Raw genomic sequence first — 18,229 nt, 5'->3', positions numbered from 1 at the left:
AGCAATCATTGACTTCAGAGAGAGTTGGCAAATCAGGCCCCAAACCTGTGTGTGAATGTTACCTGCAACTGTCACATTGCAGATTAGAAATAGCCCTATGTTGGTTCTAAAGCAGAGAGCTAATACAGAGCTTCATTAGAAGAAGTGGCAGAAGTAATTAGCAACCCAGGTTCCCTCACCCCATACTCTCCCAGGCCATTTGCAACCCAGGCTCCTCCCCATCCCTTCCAGGGCCATTTGCAACCCAGGCTTATTCCATCCCCTGCCCCCCTGGCCATTTGCAACTCAGGTTCCTCCATCCCCTGGCCCCTCCCCCCCAGCCATTCACAACCCTGGGGCTTTCTCATCCCCAGGCCATTCGCAACCCAGGCTCCCCCCAAGCCATTCACAACATATGGCTTCCTCATCCCCTAGTGACTCTCAACCCAGGCTCCCCCATCCCTTGGCCCCCAGAGGCCACTCATAAGTCAGGGCTCCCCCCTCCCCGCCATTATCAACTCAAGCTACCCCACCATCTGTGCACCCACCCAGGCATTAGCAGAGCAGCAGCAGGCTCCGGCCACCCCCAACCCAGCCTATTTGCATCCCTGCAAGCGCCTTAGTCCCCGAGGCAAGAGCCCAGCACCGCCCCAGGCCCCTCTCGGCTCCGCCGCGCTCGCTCACCCGCCCGCCGCACAGGCAGAGCAGGTCGGACCAGGCGGCTGCGGCTGCGGCGGCGGGGCAGGTATTTAAGGGGAAGGTGAGGGCGGCGCTGCTCACTAGCAGCACCAGCTCCCAGCCACCCAGGCGCGGCCCAGCACAGGGGCTGCAGGCGGGGCCGGGCTCCGTCAGCGTGTGGCGGCAGCGGCGGCGCAAGTCCCGGCCTCCCCTCTTGCTCCGGTGCCGTGTGGTCTCGCCCGCCCCCGCTGCCATGTTGGATTGTGCGGCCGTGGGAGCCGGGGAGAAGTTGGAAGTTTAGTGCTGGTCCGAGGGGGTGGGGGCGATCGGGCAGCGGGAGCCGGTGCTGCCCCGCCCCGTCCCTGGGCTGCCGGGCGCCGCCAGCTGCCCCCAGAGGAGAGGAGACGCCGCTATGCAGCCGCTGTGAGGCCGCTGGGCCAGGGGACGCGAGTGGCGAGAGGCGAGGGCACCGCGGAGCCCCGGCGGCCGGCCCCGGCCATGAGCAACAGCCAGCAGCAGCCCCCGCCGCCGCGGAGGGTCTGCAACGTGGGCTCGCTGCTGCTCACCCCGCAGGAGAACGAGAGCCTCTTCGGCTTCCTGGGCAAGAAATGCGTGGTGAGCCCCGGGCGGCGAGGGCAGGGAGCGGCCCGGGGCAGGGGCAGCGGCCCCTGGGGAGGAGCCGAGCGCAGCGCGGGGGGCCAGGGGCTCGGGCGGGTTCATTCATCCGCCCCGAGAGGGGCCCGGCCCTGCCCGGCGGGCTCCCTGCGCTGGGCGGGGGCAGTTCCCTGCCGCGGCCTTTCCCCGGGCCCCTTGGGCAGCTGCCTCGCCGAGGTGCTCCCCCGTGTCCCAGGGAGCTGGCCCGGGGAGGCACCGGGACAGCTCGCTCCCGAGCAGGGGCTTCCTGCCTCCCGCGGGGAGAACCGGGGGAAGGGGCGTGAGGAATGAATGAAGCTGGGGCGAGGGGCGGCCGCCGGCGCTACCCGCCTCCTAGCGCTCTGCGCTGCGGAGGTGCCGGGCGCAGGTGACTGGGCGCTTCTTGCCGTTCCCTGGGCTCTTGAAGTAGGAAATGCCGCTGCTCTGCTTCCCCCGAGCAGCGCCCGGAGGGCTTGTTTCCCCGAAATTCTCCGCCAGGCCTCGCCCTCTCCCCCCCCCTTGTTGGCTCCTGGGATGCTGCCATGCGCAATGGAGCCAGCGTCTACGCTTGCTGGTTCTGGAGGACTCGGGAGTTGGGCCAGATTGAGGGACTCCCAACTGCTGAGGAGATGGGAATGTCATTATGGGAAAGGGGCAGGAGTATTCGTTACACTGGCCTGGGTGGTGCAGACGTGCTCAGACCTGCTTTTTCAGCGGCTGGTCTCGGAATGCTGTTGGCAGCTCAGTTCCTCCTCCCCTCTCCCTCTACCTGCTGCTGAGTATTTCTGTAGGTATGTGTGACCAGGGCTTGCCCAGTATGCAGTGCAGCTAATCTAGGACTTGGTATGGGAGCTAGTCAACAATAGAGCTATTGCGGCATCCGGTAGAAAAGTTTAATCATCTGACAAGGTTGAACAAATCTGGCCAGATTGCACCTGTAGTAGGACAAAGCAGAATTCACAAAGCTACAGGAAAACTCTTAGCAGAGCTGGGTCTAACTTGGTTTTAGCTTGTTTGTCCACGTGAGTTTGTTAGCCTAAACAATGGATTCAAACTTGCAGTTGCAGTAACTCCGTTGCTGCGTTCATCCCTGTAGAGGGGAAAAAATACAATAAAAAGATTTTAAAAGCCAGTCATAGACCTGGTCCTAGCCACCTTAATTAGTTTCAGGTTTCCCAAATGACATCGTGTATTCTAAAGGTAGAGGATAAGCTGCTTTGAGGCTGCAAAAATGGAAAGATTACTGTGCAGATCTTTGCCAAAGAGGAATCAGATCTATGGAATACTCCTCATAATTTTTGAAGGTTTTCAGAATCATCCCTTGTTAATCTGGTATAAAACTCACTGATAGGCTATAGTATTGTACAGTACATTGACTTGATGATATTCTTTGTATGCCATTTGCCTACATCATCTGTAATAGGCACCTAATATTTTTATAATATATTTTATTGTATGTATGGTTTATATTGTAATTTAATACGTATTTTTAAATAGGGTATCATGCACAAGTCTTAGCAGAAGTCACAAAGGTTACACAGTTTAAGTGAGGTCTGATCAAACTGACTACTTTCTTCATTGTAAGGGAAGTATGGAAAATATGGTGATTGAACAGGAAGTATGCAATATTTGCATGTGGACAGACTACATAAAATTATAGTAATTAAATTACTATCACTTTATTGTAGGTGTTGGTTCAAAATGTGTAGTCATAAAACATGAAAAGGAAGAGAAAAAACAAGAAAAAAGATTTTTAGGGTAAACTTAGGGCCAGCTTCACCCAATTACCTGAGCTACTCACTCACTTGCACTATAGTAAATTATGCCTATGCATACTGCGAAGGCCTAGAAATAAGATTTGGTCAGTGAATTCATATATGCTTGATTACAGAAGAAAATTTAGTGGCTTGGCTATTTAAAAAAAAAAAAGCATACAAATTACTTTTTTTTTTCTTATAAAAAGAGAGCCCTCTTGGGAAAAATTGTTGGTATACAAGCCATTCTACTACACCTAAGACTTTCTAACATTTTTTAGGGAGGAGGGATAGCTCAGTGGTTTGAGCATTGGCCTGCTAAACCCAGGGTTGTGAGCTCAGTCCTTGAGGGGCCCATTTAGGGATCAGGCTGGGGGGGATCTATCAGGGACAGGACTTGGTCCTGCTAGTGAAGGCAGGGCACTGGACTTGACCTTTCAAGGTCCCTTCCAGATCTATGAGATAGGAATATCTCCATGTAGTAGTATGTTTTTTTTAATTTATTATTCACCATTACTTTGCTCTCTTATAATGCTTTCTCTGAGGCACTTGCAACTCATTATAAACACTGATGAATTAAGCAATTTCTGAGGTAAACACCACTATTCACATTTTGCAGACAAGGAAACTGAAACACAGATTGTTATTTGGTAGTGTCAGGCTGTCAGTGCAGATGGCAGCTCTTTTGGGTTGACTTTTTAAACCATGGTGGCCAAACAACACTGGATTTATCCCATCTTTTGTTAGATTCTATGCATATTTGTGGCATACTCTGAGTCTTGGTTATTTTTTAAATTGGTTGAAGATTTTAAGAATTCAAGAAAGATTATGCATTTATTATGGTCAGACTAGTAGGGCTGCCTAGAAAACAAGAGTTCCATTTTGCAAAAACAATTGAGGTTTTAGCATTTGGTTTTGTTCTGTAGCAGAATGAAAACTAGGCCTAAAAATTTTTTTTGTAGAAAAAAATCAGACTCCACTCTGGAATAGCCAATAGACTTTGGATAATAGGGAATTGAATTTGGGTCTCCTGCTCTAAATTAGGCAGAACAGGCACTTGAACCTGGGTTTCCCACCCCAAATTGAGTTCCCTAACCATTAGGCTTGGCACGCTTGTTTTTTTTGCTGGTTTTGACCAGAAATTCCATCCTGGATCTGCAAGACATTTTTTGACCAAAAAATTGTCAAAATCATACATTTCCACAGAATTTTGATTTTGCAAATCAGCATTTTCTGATGAAAAAATATTTCATCTAAAAATTCCCAACTAGCTGCACTGACCACACAGCACACTCCAGTTTGCAATTAGGTACACCTTAATTATTGTTGTATGGACCTGTAACTAAAGTCTGCCTATGGAGTCTTCTGGATTAGTCTTTGGACATCTTGAGTGTAGTGCTCTGGATGCATTAGAACCATCCAGTATTCCACAACCATCATCCTTAATGCTGTCTCCTGTATCATCCTCTCAAATTGCTGTGCTATGCATTTATCTGACAGATGAAACATAAGGCAGAGGCTAGAGTACTGGTGACCTGACAGGCTTCAACATCAGAGTATTTAAAGTGCATCAGCATAGCATACAACACTTTCTTCTCTGTAACATACATGATATTTCTTCACTTTTCTAGGTGGTGAGCACTTGCCATTTTCTGGAAACAATCAAGTATTTCTCGTTATGACAAGTTAACCTAACTTCTTGGGATCTGAGATCACTTGGATTTAGACTGGGTTGACTGTGCACATGGGTTTGTGCGCAGGTTCACGTCTAGATGGGACATACATCACTAGTCTGTTTTTACCAGTTTAGCTCACTAATATGTTGTATTGGATGTTCTGTCAGACTTCAAGCTGTTACTGTTTACACAGCTAGTAAAATCAAAGCAAGAGAGATGGGGTGCATTGCTGCTGGGGAATGTCAGTGCCACCCTAAACACTCTTTATATTAGTAATAACTTTAGGGCTAATCTACACTGGCAATGTTAAAGCATTTTAACGTGCCTTGTGTATTTGCAGCAGAGCGTTGGGAGAGAGCTCTCCCAGCACTCGATTTAAAAAAAAAAAAAAAAATCTCCATGAGGGGCATAGCTACCAGTGCTGGGAGTGCAGATTCCAGCGCTGGTGCACTGTCTACATTGGTGCTTCTAAAACTTGCTGTGCTCAGGAGATTCTTTTCTACTGCTGGGGAGAACGTGGTGGTGGCATCTAAAATATGTGGGTTTGTTATCTGGGGCCTCATTATTATTGTTTGATATTAGCTCTTGTGCTAAACTTTCAGCTGTAAAGGTCTAACGCTCCTCTTTTGGACAGATTTATTAGAGAAAGTGGTAGGTGTGGTGTCACCTGGAGGGTTTCATCCCATGCTAGCATAGACACAAAGATGGCTTTTTGTTGATTATCTCTTCCAAATGATAAAGGTAGGGTGTCCTTGCTGAGGTCTTAGATTTGTTGGTAAATTTGGTAATGTTGACCCTTTCAGGATGGTATGGCCTAGTGTGGCTGTGTTATGAAGATGTCTTTGTAAGTGCTCTTACACTTTGCACATTCTGCTACCTATCTTGTTACTCAACATGTATTGTTGACCAGTAAGAAGATATAGCAAGGTGATTTTGGCTTCAGAACAGTGGGTATGCAGATTGCAAGCAGGTTTGTCTTTTATTGGACCCAGACACTATTGGTGCATGACAGAGGATGGATGACAGTAAGGTAGAGGAATCTCAGTCAATACAAGAGAGCAGATCTTGTTCGGGTAAGCATCTAAAGAGATGGTCGTGGCAATGTCTGCCCCATCATTAACAACAAATGAGTTTACCTGTCATTGAGAGTTGAGTTTAAAGGTTCTCATGTGGTCTGATTACTTCTGGTGGTTTTGATCTATAAAAATACCTGTTTTGTTAGAAACCGGCATTATATTAATGGCTTTTATGAAAGAAGTGGTCATAGTCTTTCAGGTTAGACTGTCGTAATACTCTCTTAGTAGACCTACGTTTGAGATTATTTGGGAGCTTCAGCTGTACCAGATGTGACTGCCTGCTTGTTTAGTGTTAGTTTTTGTGTTTGGCAGACTGTTGGCTTTTTGTTTGGTTCCAGGGGCAATTCAGGGTGCTGAAACAGAGTTGCTTTTGGTCCTTGTTTGCACACCATCACATTTGCCCTCCCTGTGTGCCGCCACAACAGTTGAGACTACCTGATGAGTTCATGCTAACAATATTGGGTTCACCTAAATTCATGTGTCCATTTAACAAATGGAAACATAAAATTGCACTGCTAGGTAACTTCACTACGCACTTGTTCAACTTAACATTTTAACAATAGATTTAAAGCTTATTTTTGCTCTGAACTGATCATCTTTTTTTTTTAGTGAATATTGCTAGTCTTGGTTTTTTGTCTTTCAGACAAAGCTACTGTTATGGTTTTTATTTATATATTGTATTTTAGCTAGTCTCTAGTGACTTCCTGTCCATGGCTTTGTTATAAATCCAGTGGCTCTGTTGTTGTCCCATAACGGCCCTCAAGTGTTTGCTAAGGGGTAGCTTATCCTTAGCTTTTTCTTCATCCTTCCTGCTTGTTTTCCTTACAGCCTGCTAGTAAACTAAACCAGTATATTTCAGACAATAAACATCCCAATTACCAGGTCAGCACATGGTATTCATAAAATATTTCATAGGAGTGCCATGTGTGTCACAGCGTGTTTAGGTGAAAATATCTCTTGGTGTAGACCCAGAGTGTATCACTCTTGTATGCCCTTCTGATCAGCTGAAAGGAATATGGACAGACTCTGGACAGGACTGGGTGTGATTCATTCCAAAGGGAGAGTCGCTGGTGTGGGAAAAGTGGAAATTTGAGAAACTGGGCTCTGACCCTTGCTGCCAGGCCCCCCTGCCGTCTCTGGTCTGCATGTGTAGAGGCGGCTGGGCAGAGTGTACTGTGATGGCTGTGAGTGGGAGCCAGCCCCCAAAATTCCCCACAGCCCCTCTGGGATTCCTTATCCCTGCCTTCTAGAGTGCAGCAGGGGCAGAGAAAAGGGATACCCTGGGCAGTTCTGGAGCACACTGCATCCCAAGCCCTGGGGTTGCACTTTACTGTTCGGCTATTGGCGGCAGGCTAGGGGTGTATGTGTATGTTTTTTCTTCTGACACCTTTATTTTACAAACTTCAAAACAAACAGACAATAGTAAATAAAAAAAGACAGCCAAACAAAAACACCTTAATTGAACATTCCATTTTAAAAATTAAGAATTGCAAAATTTCATTTTAATAGTTTGACAGCTCTAGAGACTGATGTCCTTTATCTTCAGAGTCAGGTGCACATGGGCATTTTCCTTTCGATGTGACTGAGTTTAGAGGTGAATAGCGCAATTATCAATTAGATTGTCGTTTTAGTATAAAGCAGTCATTCTACTGAGGCAGCCATCAAAGGAGCTAATTAAGCACTTTATGTACTCATGTGTTCCTTATGGGCACCAGAGTCCCATCAGTAGGGCCATCAAAGTTATGAAACAGGGTGGGCAGTAGATTTTTTCCCATAGTGCAACACATTCATAGGGCTAGAGTGTCAACACTGGAGTGGTGGCGGGCACTAGTCTCTCTGGGAGTTATATTGTTTGACTCATGTCTGTGCACTGCAGTATGGACACCAGGTTTAAGAATGGGTCAGAAAATTCTTAGAGTTAAAATGCTGTGTAGATTTTTCAAGCCCAGGGTTCCCTGACTTGAGTCCCACTAACCTTAGGCTTACATTGCTGTGTAGACATATCCAGTAAGAGGTATCTGGTCTGGGTACTGCCATCCAGTAGGTCTGCAGAGCTCTTGCACCCTCTTTTGGATTAGCTTGCAGACCTCTTTAAACTTCTGCTGCTCTCTTGAAGTGGTCAAAAAAGTGTGTATCTCTTTTTGAAGGCTGCTAGATAAATCTCCCACCTTCCCCACAAGAGTTTGGAAGTGTTTGGTGTCTAGAGAAAAGATCAGCCACGCTCATGGTAGTGCATCCCAAAATCCTGAGATGCACCACTGGAATTTAAAGGGAAGAAGCTGGACTGAATCTGCAGCCCCCTGCATCATAGACTACTAGAGCTTTATAGCCTGGTGCACTTTAGTATGAAGGCCTTTCCTCTGGTCCATTTTCTTCCCCAAGAGAAATGTTGGAAAACTTTATATAAAAAAAAAAAAAAAAAGACTTGGCTCCATGTTGGGCACAGGCAGCATTTAATGCATGTGTGACTATAGAAGGCAGCTGACTATGCTCACAAAGCACTTGGCTTCAAGCATTGGGGTTTCACGAATTCCAGAGAGATTGATGATCTGCCTTGCACTGTGGGAGAATTTGGGAAACAAGTGGTGGCTTCTTTGCCTTTTGAAAAGGAGACAGAAGTCACACTCTGATTTCTTGGGCCTTTATCTCAGTCATCTACCTTTTCCTCCATGGGAGAAAAGGCAAAGGTTGTGCTTTGTACCTGCAGCATTCATGCATTTTCTTCTTTGGATTATTGGCTGATCGGGGCACCACTTTGAAGTCTGCCAAAGGTTAATCTGTATCATCACTGTCATGTTGATGGTGTCTCTTATATTCATGCTAAACTACCTAAAGTCTTACCTTGTAATAAGCAAACAAATGGAGTATATAGGAGTCCTGCTAGACGTAGCTGAACTCAGTGTTCTTCCCCATGACAGGATCCAGAATATTGCTAGTCTGACCCTTGCTAGTCTAGTCTGCTAGAGTGTTGACACTCTAGCCCTATGACTGACCCTTACTGGAGACCTTGTTGGAATTGGGGGTGATCTCTGGTAAGCTTATTAGCATTCATGCAAGTTCTTTTCTTGTTTTAATGTTTTTTTCTGTAATGCTTTCACCTTAAGAATAAATGTGCCTGTTCAGAAAGAGTTATGTGATAACTTATAACTGAGGCTCAGATTTTGTCAGGGATTTTTTTTAGTAAAAATAAGGGACAGGTCACAGGCAATAAACAAAAATTCATGGAAGCCCGTGACCTAAAAAGATCCCTGACAAAATGGGGAGGGAGAAGGGTCCAGCACCCACAGTGGTTGAGGGCTCTGGGATCCCCTCTCACCCTCCCCTTCCCCAGCAGCTGGTATCTCTGGGGTCCCCTTGTTCCCCTACACACATGCAACAGCTGCAGTGCTGCAGAGGGGCCCCTCACTGCCTGCTCTCACTGGGAGCTCTGGGGTCCCCCTGCTCCCTGGCTAGGAGCTGATGGGGGCCCACTGCCAGCAGCGGCCCAGAGCTGCAGGGCTGCCTGCTGATAGCTCCAGCCCCAGGGCAGAAAATGTCACAGAGGTCTCTGAAAGTCACAGATTCTGTGATCTCCATGACATAATCATAGCCGTACTTATAACTGTGGGCAATTACACTGTTGATAGCCTTAGTACCTATCCTAGATAGAGAGCGAAGTGCAGATGCTGGCCTGTTCAATGGGTTGGATTTGCTGGGAATAACACAGTATAGGCAGAGAAATGTGTGGCCTGGAAAACACCCAGTTAGGAGCAGGAATGACTTGGTTCTCTGCCCAAGAAGTGCGATGGCTGAGAAACTTAGGGGCTGATCATGGTTGTGGGGAGAAATACTGGTGCAGTTTCCCTGAAATATAACAGGTATCAGAGAAGCTGAATTGGTTCATGATAAATCCTTGCAAGGGGTTCCTGAGTCAGGGAGAAGCAGGTCCCTTCTGACCTTAAAGTCTGAGTCTATGAGATCAGATTTTCCCCCAGTGGATAATGGCTATGCCACTTCTGTCTGTAGAGGGCTCTCCTGTCTATTGTACATGCTATTCTAGTTCATCCCTCCTTACTATAGCATCTGAGTGGCTTCAAATAGTGCATTAAGTGATGTGACTAACATCAGTCACATGTGTTTTGTTTTCTTTCATTCTCTCCCTAGCAGGCAGGGTTGACTCTGTTTTTTGCCGCCCCAAGCATGGCAGTCAGGTGGCTTTCGGTGGCACGCATGCAAGTGGTCCTCTGGTCACGCAGATTTGGCGACGTCTCTGTGGGTGATCTGCCGGTCCCATACCTTCGGCATACCTGCCGCTGAAGCTGCAGGGCCGGCGGACACCTCACAGGTATGCCGTCAAACGCTACCGGACTGCCGCCCTCACGGTGAGCGGCACGCCGCCCCAGGCACGTGCTTGCTGCGCTGGTGCCTGGAGCCACCCCTGCTAGCAGGAGAATTGTATGTGCAATATAGTTTTCTTTTGGTAGGTTTGGTAGGTTTTTAAAATGTACGTGCTGCTATTTGTTGGCCAGAGAAATCAGGTCAAAGAAAAAAAGAACAGGAGTACTTGTGGCATCTTAGAGGCCAACAAATTTATTTGAGCATAAGCTTTTGTGGTCAAAGAAGTGTGCCTTGCACTTGAAGTGGAAGGTGGTGACGTTTATAATCCTACCTTAGTTCATCTAGGAGTTGATTTCACAGTCTTGGACCAGCTCCTGAGAAAGCTCTGCACAGATGAGCGTTAGCTTTATGGTAGAATGTTCCTTTCCACCTGAGAAACTGTGTTGTTGACCACTGTCCTCGTTCCTGTGCATTAAGGGTTCTTTTAGCTATCCTGAGCCATGACACTTCAGTGTCTGGAAGATCAGGGCTAAGACTTTGAACTTGATATTCTATAAGAAGCCAGTGTAGAGGGGAAGGACAGGTTTGATGTGCTTGCAGGAGCAGTATCCTGTGTTGCTTAGAAGACACTGCAGAAGTGTTTCCTAGCTATAGTTTCCTAAAGGCTGATGGCTTCGTAACCTCATATGTTACATTGCTGTAGTCCAGGTAAGAGGTTAAAGAAGCATTGCATAAATGAGCTCAGGTCATTATTGGGATCTTATAGCTAATCACAGATGGTAGAAGGTGTTACTTATTACCTTTGGATAGAGGGAATTCTCAGTTTGTCCATTTTATGTTTACTGTGCACTAGTCAAACAGTGCAATGCAGACTAAGTGGACCCGAGACTCCAACCTGGGCTGTGATTTTTGTTTGTTGACATTTTGGAAGCAGTGTACCAGGAGGGCCAAGGGGAATAGGATTTTGTACTTTACCACTCCTGTATGACCCCCCCTTACTTGTCTCACACAGCCTGACTGAGTCTAACTTAAGTATGTGTGGCTGCTAGCTCAACCTTTCATGAGTGAGGTAATGGCAGGTGACTTTTTTTCTGCAGCCCCTTGTCACATTGAATCTCCTATTAAAAAGCTTCTTGTGATGGGTAGTGTCATATCCAGTGATGGATCACTGGATAATGAGATCAACGCATGAATATCCAAAGCAAGCCACTTGGCTATCTGCGTGTCAAAGTTTTAAACCACCACAACATCCGGATGTCAACAAAACTGCTTGTGTACAGAGCTGCTGTTCTTTCATCTCTTTTGTACGGGTGTGAAACATGGACACTATATAGGCGTCACATCAAGCAGCTCGAAGCATTCCACATGTGTTGCCTCCGCAACATCCTGAAGATCTGCTGGCAAGACAAAGTGCCCAATCTTGAGGTCCTCGAGAGAGCCCAGATGACAAGCACTGAAATGATGATCATGAAGTCACAGCTATGTTGGACCGGTCATGTCAGCCGCATGGATGCCAACAGAATCCCCTGCCAGCTTCTCTATGGTGAGCTCTCCCAGCGCATCTGGCATATAGGTCGTCCACGAAAACGTTACAAGGGCACCATCAAAACTAATCTGCAGTACAGCAGTATCAAACCCAGGGACCTTGAGGACGCCACCAGCGACAGAACACAGTGGCGTGCAACAGTCAGAAATACCTGCATTGCCTTTGAGGGAGACGGCTGCCGGTGTCTACAAGAGGCACGTGATCGACGTCACAGTGCACCAGCAGCACACAACCCACTGACTGTGAACTTCCCATGCACCATCTGCAGCCAAATGTGCACCTCTAGAATTGGCTTGTTTAGCCATCAGAGGGCACATCATGAGACCAACAATAGATGATTTGCTCAGATTTGTCATCATTGGATCGATGGACTACCAAGAAGAAGAGATGTGATGTGAAATATTAATGTGGTCCTGAAAACGGTGATGAAAGCTTCTCTTGGACCACTCAGTTCCTTCGAGCTTATTCTGGGGTGTGTTTTTTTGCATCATGGGTCACTGTAACCAGGAAAATTATTTCAGTTTGCAGGGTTTCAGACCCTAATGGCAGATTCACTTTGTGACAGATTTTACAAGGATAAAGCAGGGCTAAGAACGCATGCTAGATTCCTCTTAAAGATTGTGGTGGCATTATACACTAATAAGCATAACATCCTGTCAACATTTCTTAACTGCTCTACCCCCACTCCAGTGAGACCTTTATTCTTATGCTCTATATCAAAAGATCTTAGTGTTCTTCTGTTGTGCAGACTTAAGGCCCTTAATGTCCATCCAGCTTTCTTGTTTCATATACATTTCCTGGACAGTGTGGTTGGTGGATCTTTTGATATGGCCAGTCTAAAGCTAGAAGGTTGTGTCAAGGCTCGTGGTCAAAGGTGAGAAATATTCCTCATAGGTTTTCCATTTTTTAACATTAATATATATTTTCACATGCTTATAATGTTAAAATGTCCTTTTGTGTAGAAACGTCTATACCTAGCCATAACCCAAAAAGTGAGAGAGTTTTTCAAAACACAAGAAAAAAAAAGGGAACTTTCGCGTAGCTGTTTGAATTCTGTAAATACGGAAAAATACCTTTCCTATCTTTTTTTAAAAGTGAGAGGTTTTTAGACAGAATTGTAGGAAAAACAGCTGAAACTTAAAATTTCCATGTACATAACCTTCAAGAAAGAGTGTCTTTTTGCTAACTTCTCAAGGAATTTGTGTTAGACTAGTTATGCCAGTAAAATTGAACCCTTTATATGTCAGACAAGTAAATTGTGTCCTTTAGAGCCAGGCTTTGTACTGACCAACTTAAATTTAAAATATACAGTAACTCCTCACTTAAAGTCGTCCTAGTTAAGGTTGTTTCGTTATGTCACTGATCTATTAGAGAACAAACTAATTTTAAAGTTGTGCAATGTTTTCTTATAATGTTGTGTGGCTGTGGGGGCTTGGAACCAGGGTGGACAGGCAGCTCCCCTATCAACTCCAGTTCATACACCCCTCAGCACCTCCTGCTCACCGGCAGCTGGATCAGCAACTCCCCTCTACCTCCCCATGCTTCCTGCCTGCAGCAATCAGCTGTTTCGCAACATTCAGGAGGCTGGGGGGGGGGAAACGGAGGAGCAAGGATGCAGCACGCTTGAGGGGAGGGGGAGTGGAGTGGCGGTGGGCTTGGGTCAAAGCTGGGCATTGAGCACACACCCTCTCCCTTGGCACTTTGGAAAGAACAGCAAGAGGAGCAGCTGAACCAAGCTTCACAGTCATCATTGCTGATATTTAAAATTGTTTAAAACATATACGATATATAAAATGTATGTATGTATATAATGTCTTTTGTCTAGTGGAAAAAATTTCCCTGGAACCTAACCCCCCCCTTTTACATTAATTCTTATGGGGAAATTGGATTCACTTAACATCGTTTCACTTAGTCACATTTTTCAAGAACATAACTACAACGTTAATTGAGGCGTTAATGTATGCCTTAAAGTTAATATGGAATGTTAAGGTTTTTATCAAAACTCTCTATAAAAACTTGACTTATCAGTAGTACATTAATGGAACAAATATTGGATGGAAGAGGGGGCAACGGCTACTTTTCAAGATGAGGTTTGAAGCCACTGAATTTTGTAGTATTGCTTTGAATGTAATGCAAGTTATTTCCTGTTTTTGTATTCTCATGAGTTTTATCGCTTTCTCTAAGTTATGGCCAGACTTTGTATGTAGACATTCTTCCTTTGCTCACTCTTGCCCCCAGCAAAAGCCAATAGAAACATCATTTGGTTTGTGAACAGACTTGAAAGGATTAGATTTTTATCAGTAAATGTTAATTTCATTGTACACATTCAAACCCAGACAAAATATTTCAGTAGGTGATAATTGAAATGTACAGATGAGCAAAGTAAAAAAAAAATACTACTTGAGAACTTACTAGAATTTGATTTAAGGATATTTGCTTTGTATATTTTGCAATGTGATGCTTACAATTTGTTTTAACTGTTGTAAAGCCTTAACTTTTTGAATCTCAGCGTGTTGTTAAATAATTCTGCACCCTCAATGACTGTCCCCACCATAACTTCCTGCAACTGTGAAAATATAAATCAACAAAAATAAAAAAATCCTTAAAAATAAATATTGACATGTCCAATTATTTAAAAAAAAAAAAAATTTGCCCAGCCTATTTATGATGCTAAATATGCACAGCCACATCTGAGAAAGCTCTTCTCTCTATATGAAGGCCAAGTTGCTTTTTTTGGTTAATTGAAAGCAGAGGAAGAAAGTTATGAACCTCCTATAGTGGTGTGGTTTTGTGGTTTTCTTTTTTTTAAGTGAAATACCACAGATTAGCTTCCTCCTTCAATTGTTAAAAGGAAGCAGTAGGGTCAGAAAAATGAAACTACTCAAATGTCTTTCCTACTGACTTTAGTTGATAGTTAAGAGTATATATCAAACAAAACCTTTTTCTCCTAGAGGGAAAATAAGACTAAATGATTCCTTCAGTCATTTCACTAGTCAGTTAAACTTATTATTTTGTATACTTAGCAATTGCCATGTACCTATTTTGGGAAGGGGAAAGTTGAGGTGATCAATTTAGGAATTAGTCCCAAGTCTACACTAATCAGGCTCTTTATTTGGGAGTGAAGGATTTTAGGTCTACAATAGAAGTAGAATATGCCTTGTGGTTTGACCACCTTTGGGCAATAACCTTGGCCTGTACCTTTGGGCATTATATTCCACCATTCATCACCTTTTCAGTCTATGAATTTCTATTCTACCAGTTTGCATTGTAGACAATTTAAATGTTACTGTAGAAATATGAATTGTATTAGCTTGATTTCTGGCAGAAAGCCCAATGTTGATACGACAAATCAGTTCTTTAAATTAGAAGAAATGACTGATTAAATCAGCACAGATGCGGGTTCTTAATTGATTAAACCAATGAGGCAGATTGCGGCACACCTGAGATATATTGCTGATGGGCAATTTGTACATCTACTACAGTAAAGCCACTAAAATTTATTTCTAAAGTCCTCCATTTATGCAAGAAGTGACAAGCCCTTGATCTGTCTCCAATACTGCTGCTGTATTTTCTGTTGCATCAGAGGGCCACTAACCACTGAAGAGTCTCTCATCAATTTCAGTAAATTGAGAAGAGATTCCAGTGCTTGCACAAATTGATATAGAAGTATATAACACTTCAGATCTAAAATGTGATTAGTATGCATTGATATTCTTTGGACTTGTGATACTTGCTGACGAAATTTCCATTGAACTTCAGATTGAAAATTTTGTTTTCATATTTCATTCTATGGTACAGAAAGGAGAATATTCCCTAGGAGTTATTTGGCTGTAGAATTGAAGCAGCAACACTAACTCTCAGCACTTTTTTGTTTCAAGCTGTAGTCTGAATTAACTAAAAAAAACTCAGACTAGCCCAAAGCAGTAGTAGATAGTGAAGTGTAAATGGAAATCTGTACTTAATGCAAAAAATGTGGTGTAGTTTTGAGTTTGGGTTTTTTGTTTGGTTGAAGGTATTGAGTGTATTTTATATTCAGAGCTTCTTGTCTTTCCTAAATTGAGTGAACTTCAAATGGTTTTTATGGGGTCAGAATAGTAAAAACTGGAAGCTTGTTGTATTTCTAATTTGTGTAATATTCTTTTATTTCTGTGGTGCACTGGGTTGCTAGTAGAAATCTGAGTGGCGTTATTGACACCTTGAAGGCTGTAACAGTATCTGTTATGGGAAAAATCACTTCTGAACAAAACTTAAATTCAGGTTGGTTGTATGTTTTATGACAATGTACAGTTGCAATTCACTGATCATTATGTTACAGAAGGCTGTGAAGGCTCATGAACAGGTGCACTGGAAAACTGCAGAAGCTGATAATGCATTTTCCTGTTCTTGATTGGTCAACCTTAATTCTGGATTTCCATGCTTGACATTGAACCATGATTTTCTTTTAACAAAGTTTATATAATATCAATATATGTGCAACTACTCAAATTAATATAGTCTTAACCTAGGAAGCAAATGTGATTGATTGGAGTACTATTCCGCTTTGTAAGCTTTCCTTAGGCTAGAAATCAAATCTGTGACATACTAATACACAGTATGGTATATTAAGAGTGTCATTGTTTTTTTTTTCTTCAAGTTGAAGTTTTAAAGTTGCTTAAACGTATTAACACACTTATGAGAATCATATTGAAGCCTGACTGCTATATTACCCCTTCTGTGCTCAGTCATATGAAAATTAGTTTGCTATTACAGTATTGCTCATTAGTGCTGAGCTGCTAGTTTTTAGATTATATTTGTTTAGAAAAATATAACCTCGTTCATGGTGGTGGGGAAACCGTCAGAACTGCACAGATTTCATAGAGATGGAAAATCAGTCAGTCTGTTCTAGAATCTATTAGCATCCTTCAGGTGTTTTTCTTTTTTGTTATAATAATTATGCATGTTTTAGTCTTCTAAATAAAAATGTTTCCATGGTCTTAGTGCTTAAGTCAAACTGTTGATCTTGCGTTGCTTTAAAAAAAAATGATTTCCCTTCAGAGAAGTGTATCCAGAATTTATACTGGCCAGTTATTTGTTTCCAGGCAGAGTTTAAAGTGCTGATCTTTGATCTATAGATACTTAAAGGATTTGAGATCTACCAACTTGAGAAGCTGCCTGCCTCTCAGAAACAGTTGTAGTTAGCAGAGGCTAACATTGATACTATCAGTACAGCGAGTCTGCTTTTTGTTTTGTGATGGTACATTGTGTTGAAAGGTATCAAAGCTAATACCTGATATGGAAAAATCTTATTTAGCATTTTAGCTAGAAGTTTCGCAAGTAGACATTTTTCTTTGTGTTCAGAGCTTGTGGCTTTAAATTGTTGCACATATTGACTTTTCTGTAATTGATAAAATAAGATTGGCTCCATTTTAAAGAAACAGAATATTCTCCAATGGTGTCAAGGTTCCTTCTCCACTCTGAACTTTAGGGTACAGATGTGGGGACCTGCATGGACGCTTCTAAGCTTAATTACCAGCTTAGATCTGGTATCGCTGCCACCACCCCCAAGCACTACTTTTTTTCCCTGGGTAGCCTTGAGAGACTTCACCAATTTCCTGGTGAACACAGATCCAAACCCCTTGGATCTTAAAACAAGGAGAAATTAACCATCCCCCCTCCTTTCTCCCATCAACTCCTGGTGGATCCAGATCCAACCCCCTTGGATCTAAAAACAAGGAAAAAATCAATCAGGTATTAAGAAAGGCTTTTAATTAAAGAAAAGAAAGGTAAAAGAAAACCCTCTGGGAGAGATTAGCATACCAGCTACTCTCACAGACAACAGATTCAAAACACAGAGGATATTCCCCTGGGCAAAAATCTTAATACACACAAGAATACCCAAATTTGATAATTCCCTTAATGGTACCAAAACAAGTTACAAAGAAAATAAACATAAACCTATTTATCCCTTTATAAAACTTACTACTCTGATAAGAGGCTGGTTCCTTGATCTTTTTCACTCTGGCTGAAACTGAGACTCTAAGCAAAGGAAAACTTCCCTCCTTCCTTTTGAAACATCTTGTTCCCCCATTGGTTCCTCTGGTCAGGTGTCAGCTAGGCTAGGTGAACTTCTTAACCCTTTACAGGTAAAAGAGGCATTAACCCTTAACTATCTGTTTATGACAAATGGAATAGTTGCAGTCCATTAAAGCAGTGGTTCTTAACCTTTTCAGACTACTGTATCTTTTGTCTGATTTGTCTTGTATACCCCAAGTTTCACCTCACTTAAAAACTACTTGCTTAGAAAATCAGCTATAAAAATACAAAAGTGTCACAGCACACTATTACTGAAAAATTGCATACTTCTAATTTTTACCATATTTATAAAATAGATTGGAATATAAATATTGTACTTGCATTTCAGTGTAACGTATAGAGCAGCATAAAACAAGTAATTTTATGAAATTTTAGTTTGCACAGACTTCTCTAGTGTTTTTTATGTAGCCTGTTGCAAAACTAGGCAAATATCTAGATCAGTTGATGTATGCTCTGGAAGACCTTTGCATAGCCTCTTGAGTACATGTACCCCTGGTT

At 43.4% G+C, this 18,229-nt stretch overlaps 1 protein-coding gene across 2 annotated transcripts in view; it reads left to right on the top strand.

The window, feature by feature from the left end:
* Positions 1–742: 742 nt before the first annotated feature.
* Positions 743–18,229, top strand: part of WASL (WASP like actin nucleation promoting factor) — a 79,069-nt gene continuing 61,582 nt past the window's right edge. Inside the window, exon 1 of one of the 2 annotated variants that reach the window (XM_039510862.1) lies at positions 743–1,272. In XM_039510862.1, the coding sequence (XP_039366796.1) occupies positions 1,156–1,272 (117 nt within the window). In that variant the 5' untranslated portion in view covers positions 743–1,155. Of the gene's footprint in view, positions 1,273–1,909; positions 2,078–18,229 lie in introns of those variants that run through there. The other variant, XM_039510857.1, reaches the window with a different exon arrangement.

Source organism: Mauremys reevesii, linkage group 1 (assembly GCF_016161935.1).
Source record: "Mauremys reevesii isolate NIE-2019 linkage group 1, ASM1616193v1, whole genome shotgun sequence".
Classification (NCBI taxonomy): domain Eukaryota; kingdom Metazoa; phylum Chordata; order Testudines; family Geoemydidae; genus Mauremys; species Mauremys reevesii.
The sequence above is the reverse complement of the archived record's forward strand: the minus strand, read 5'-3'. Positions and strand labels throughout refer to the sequence as shown.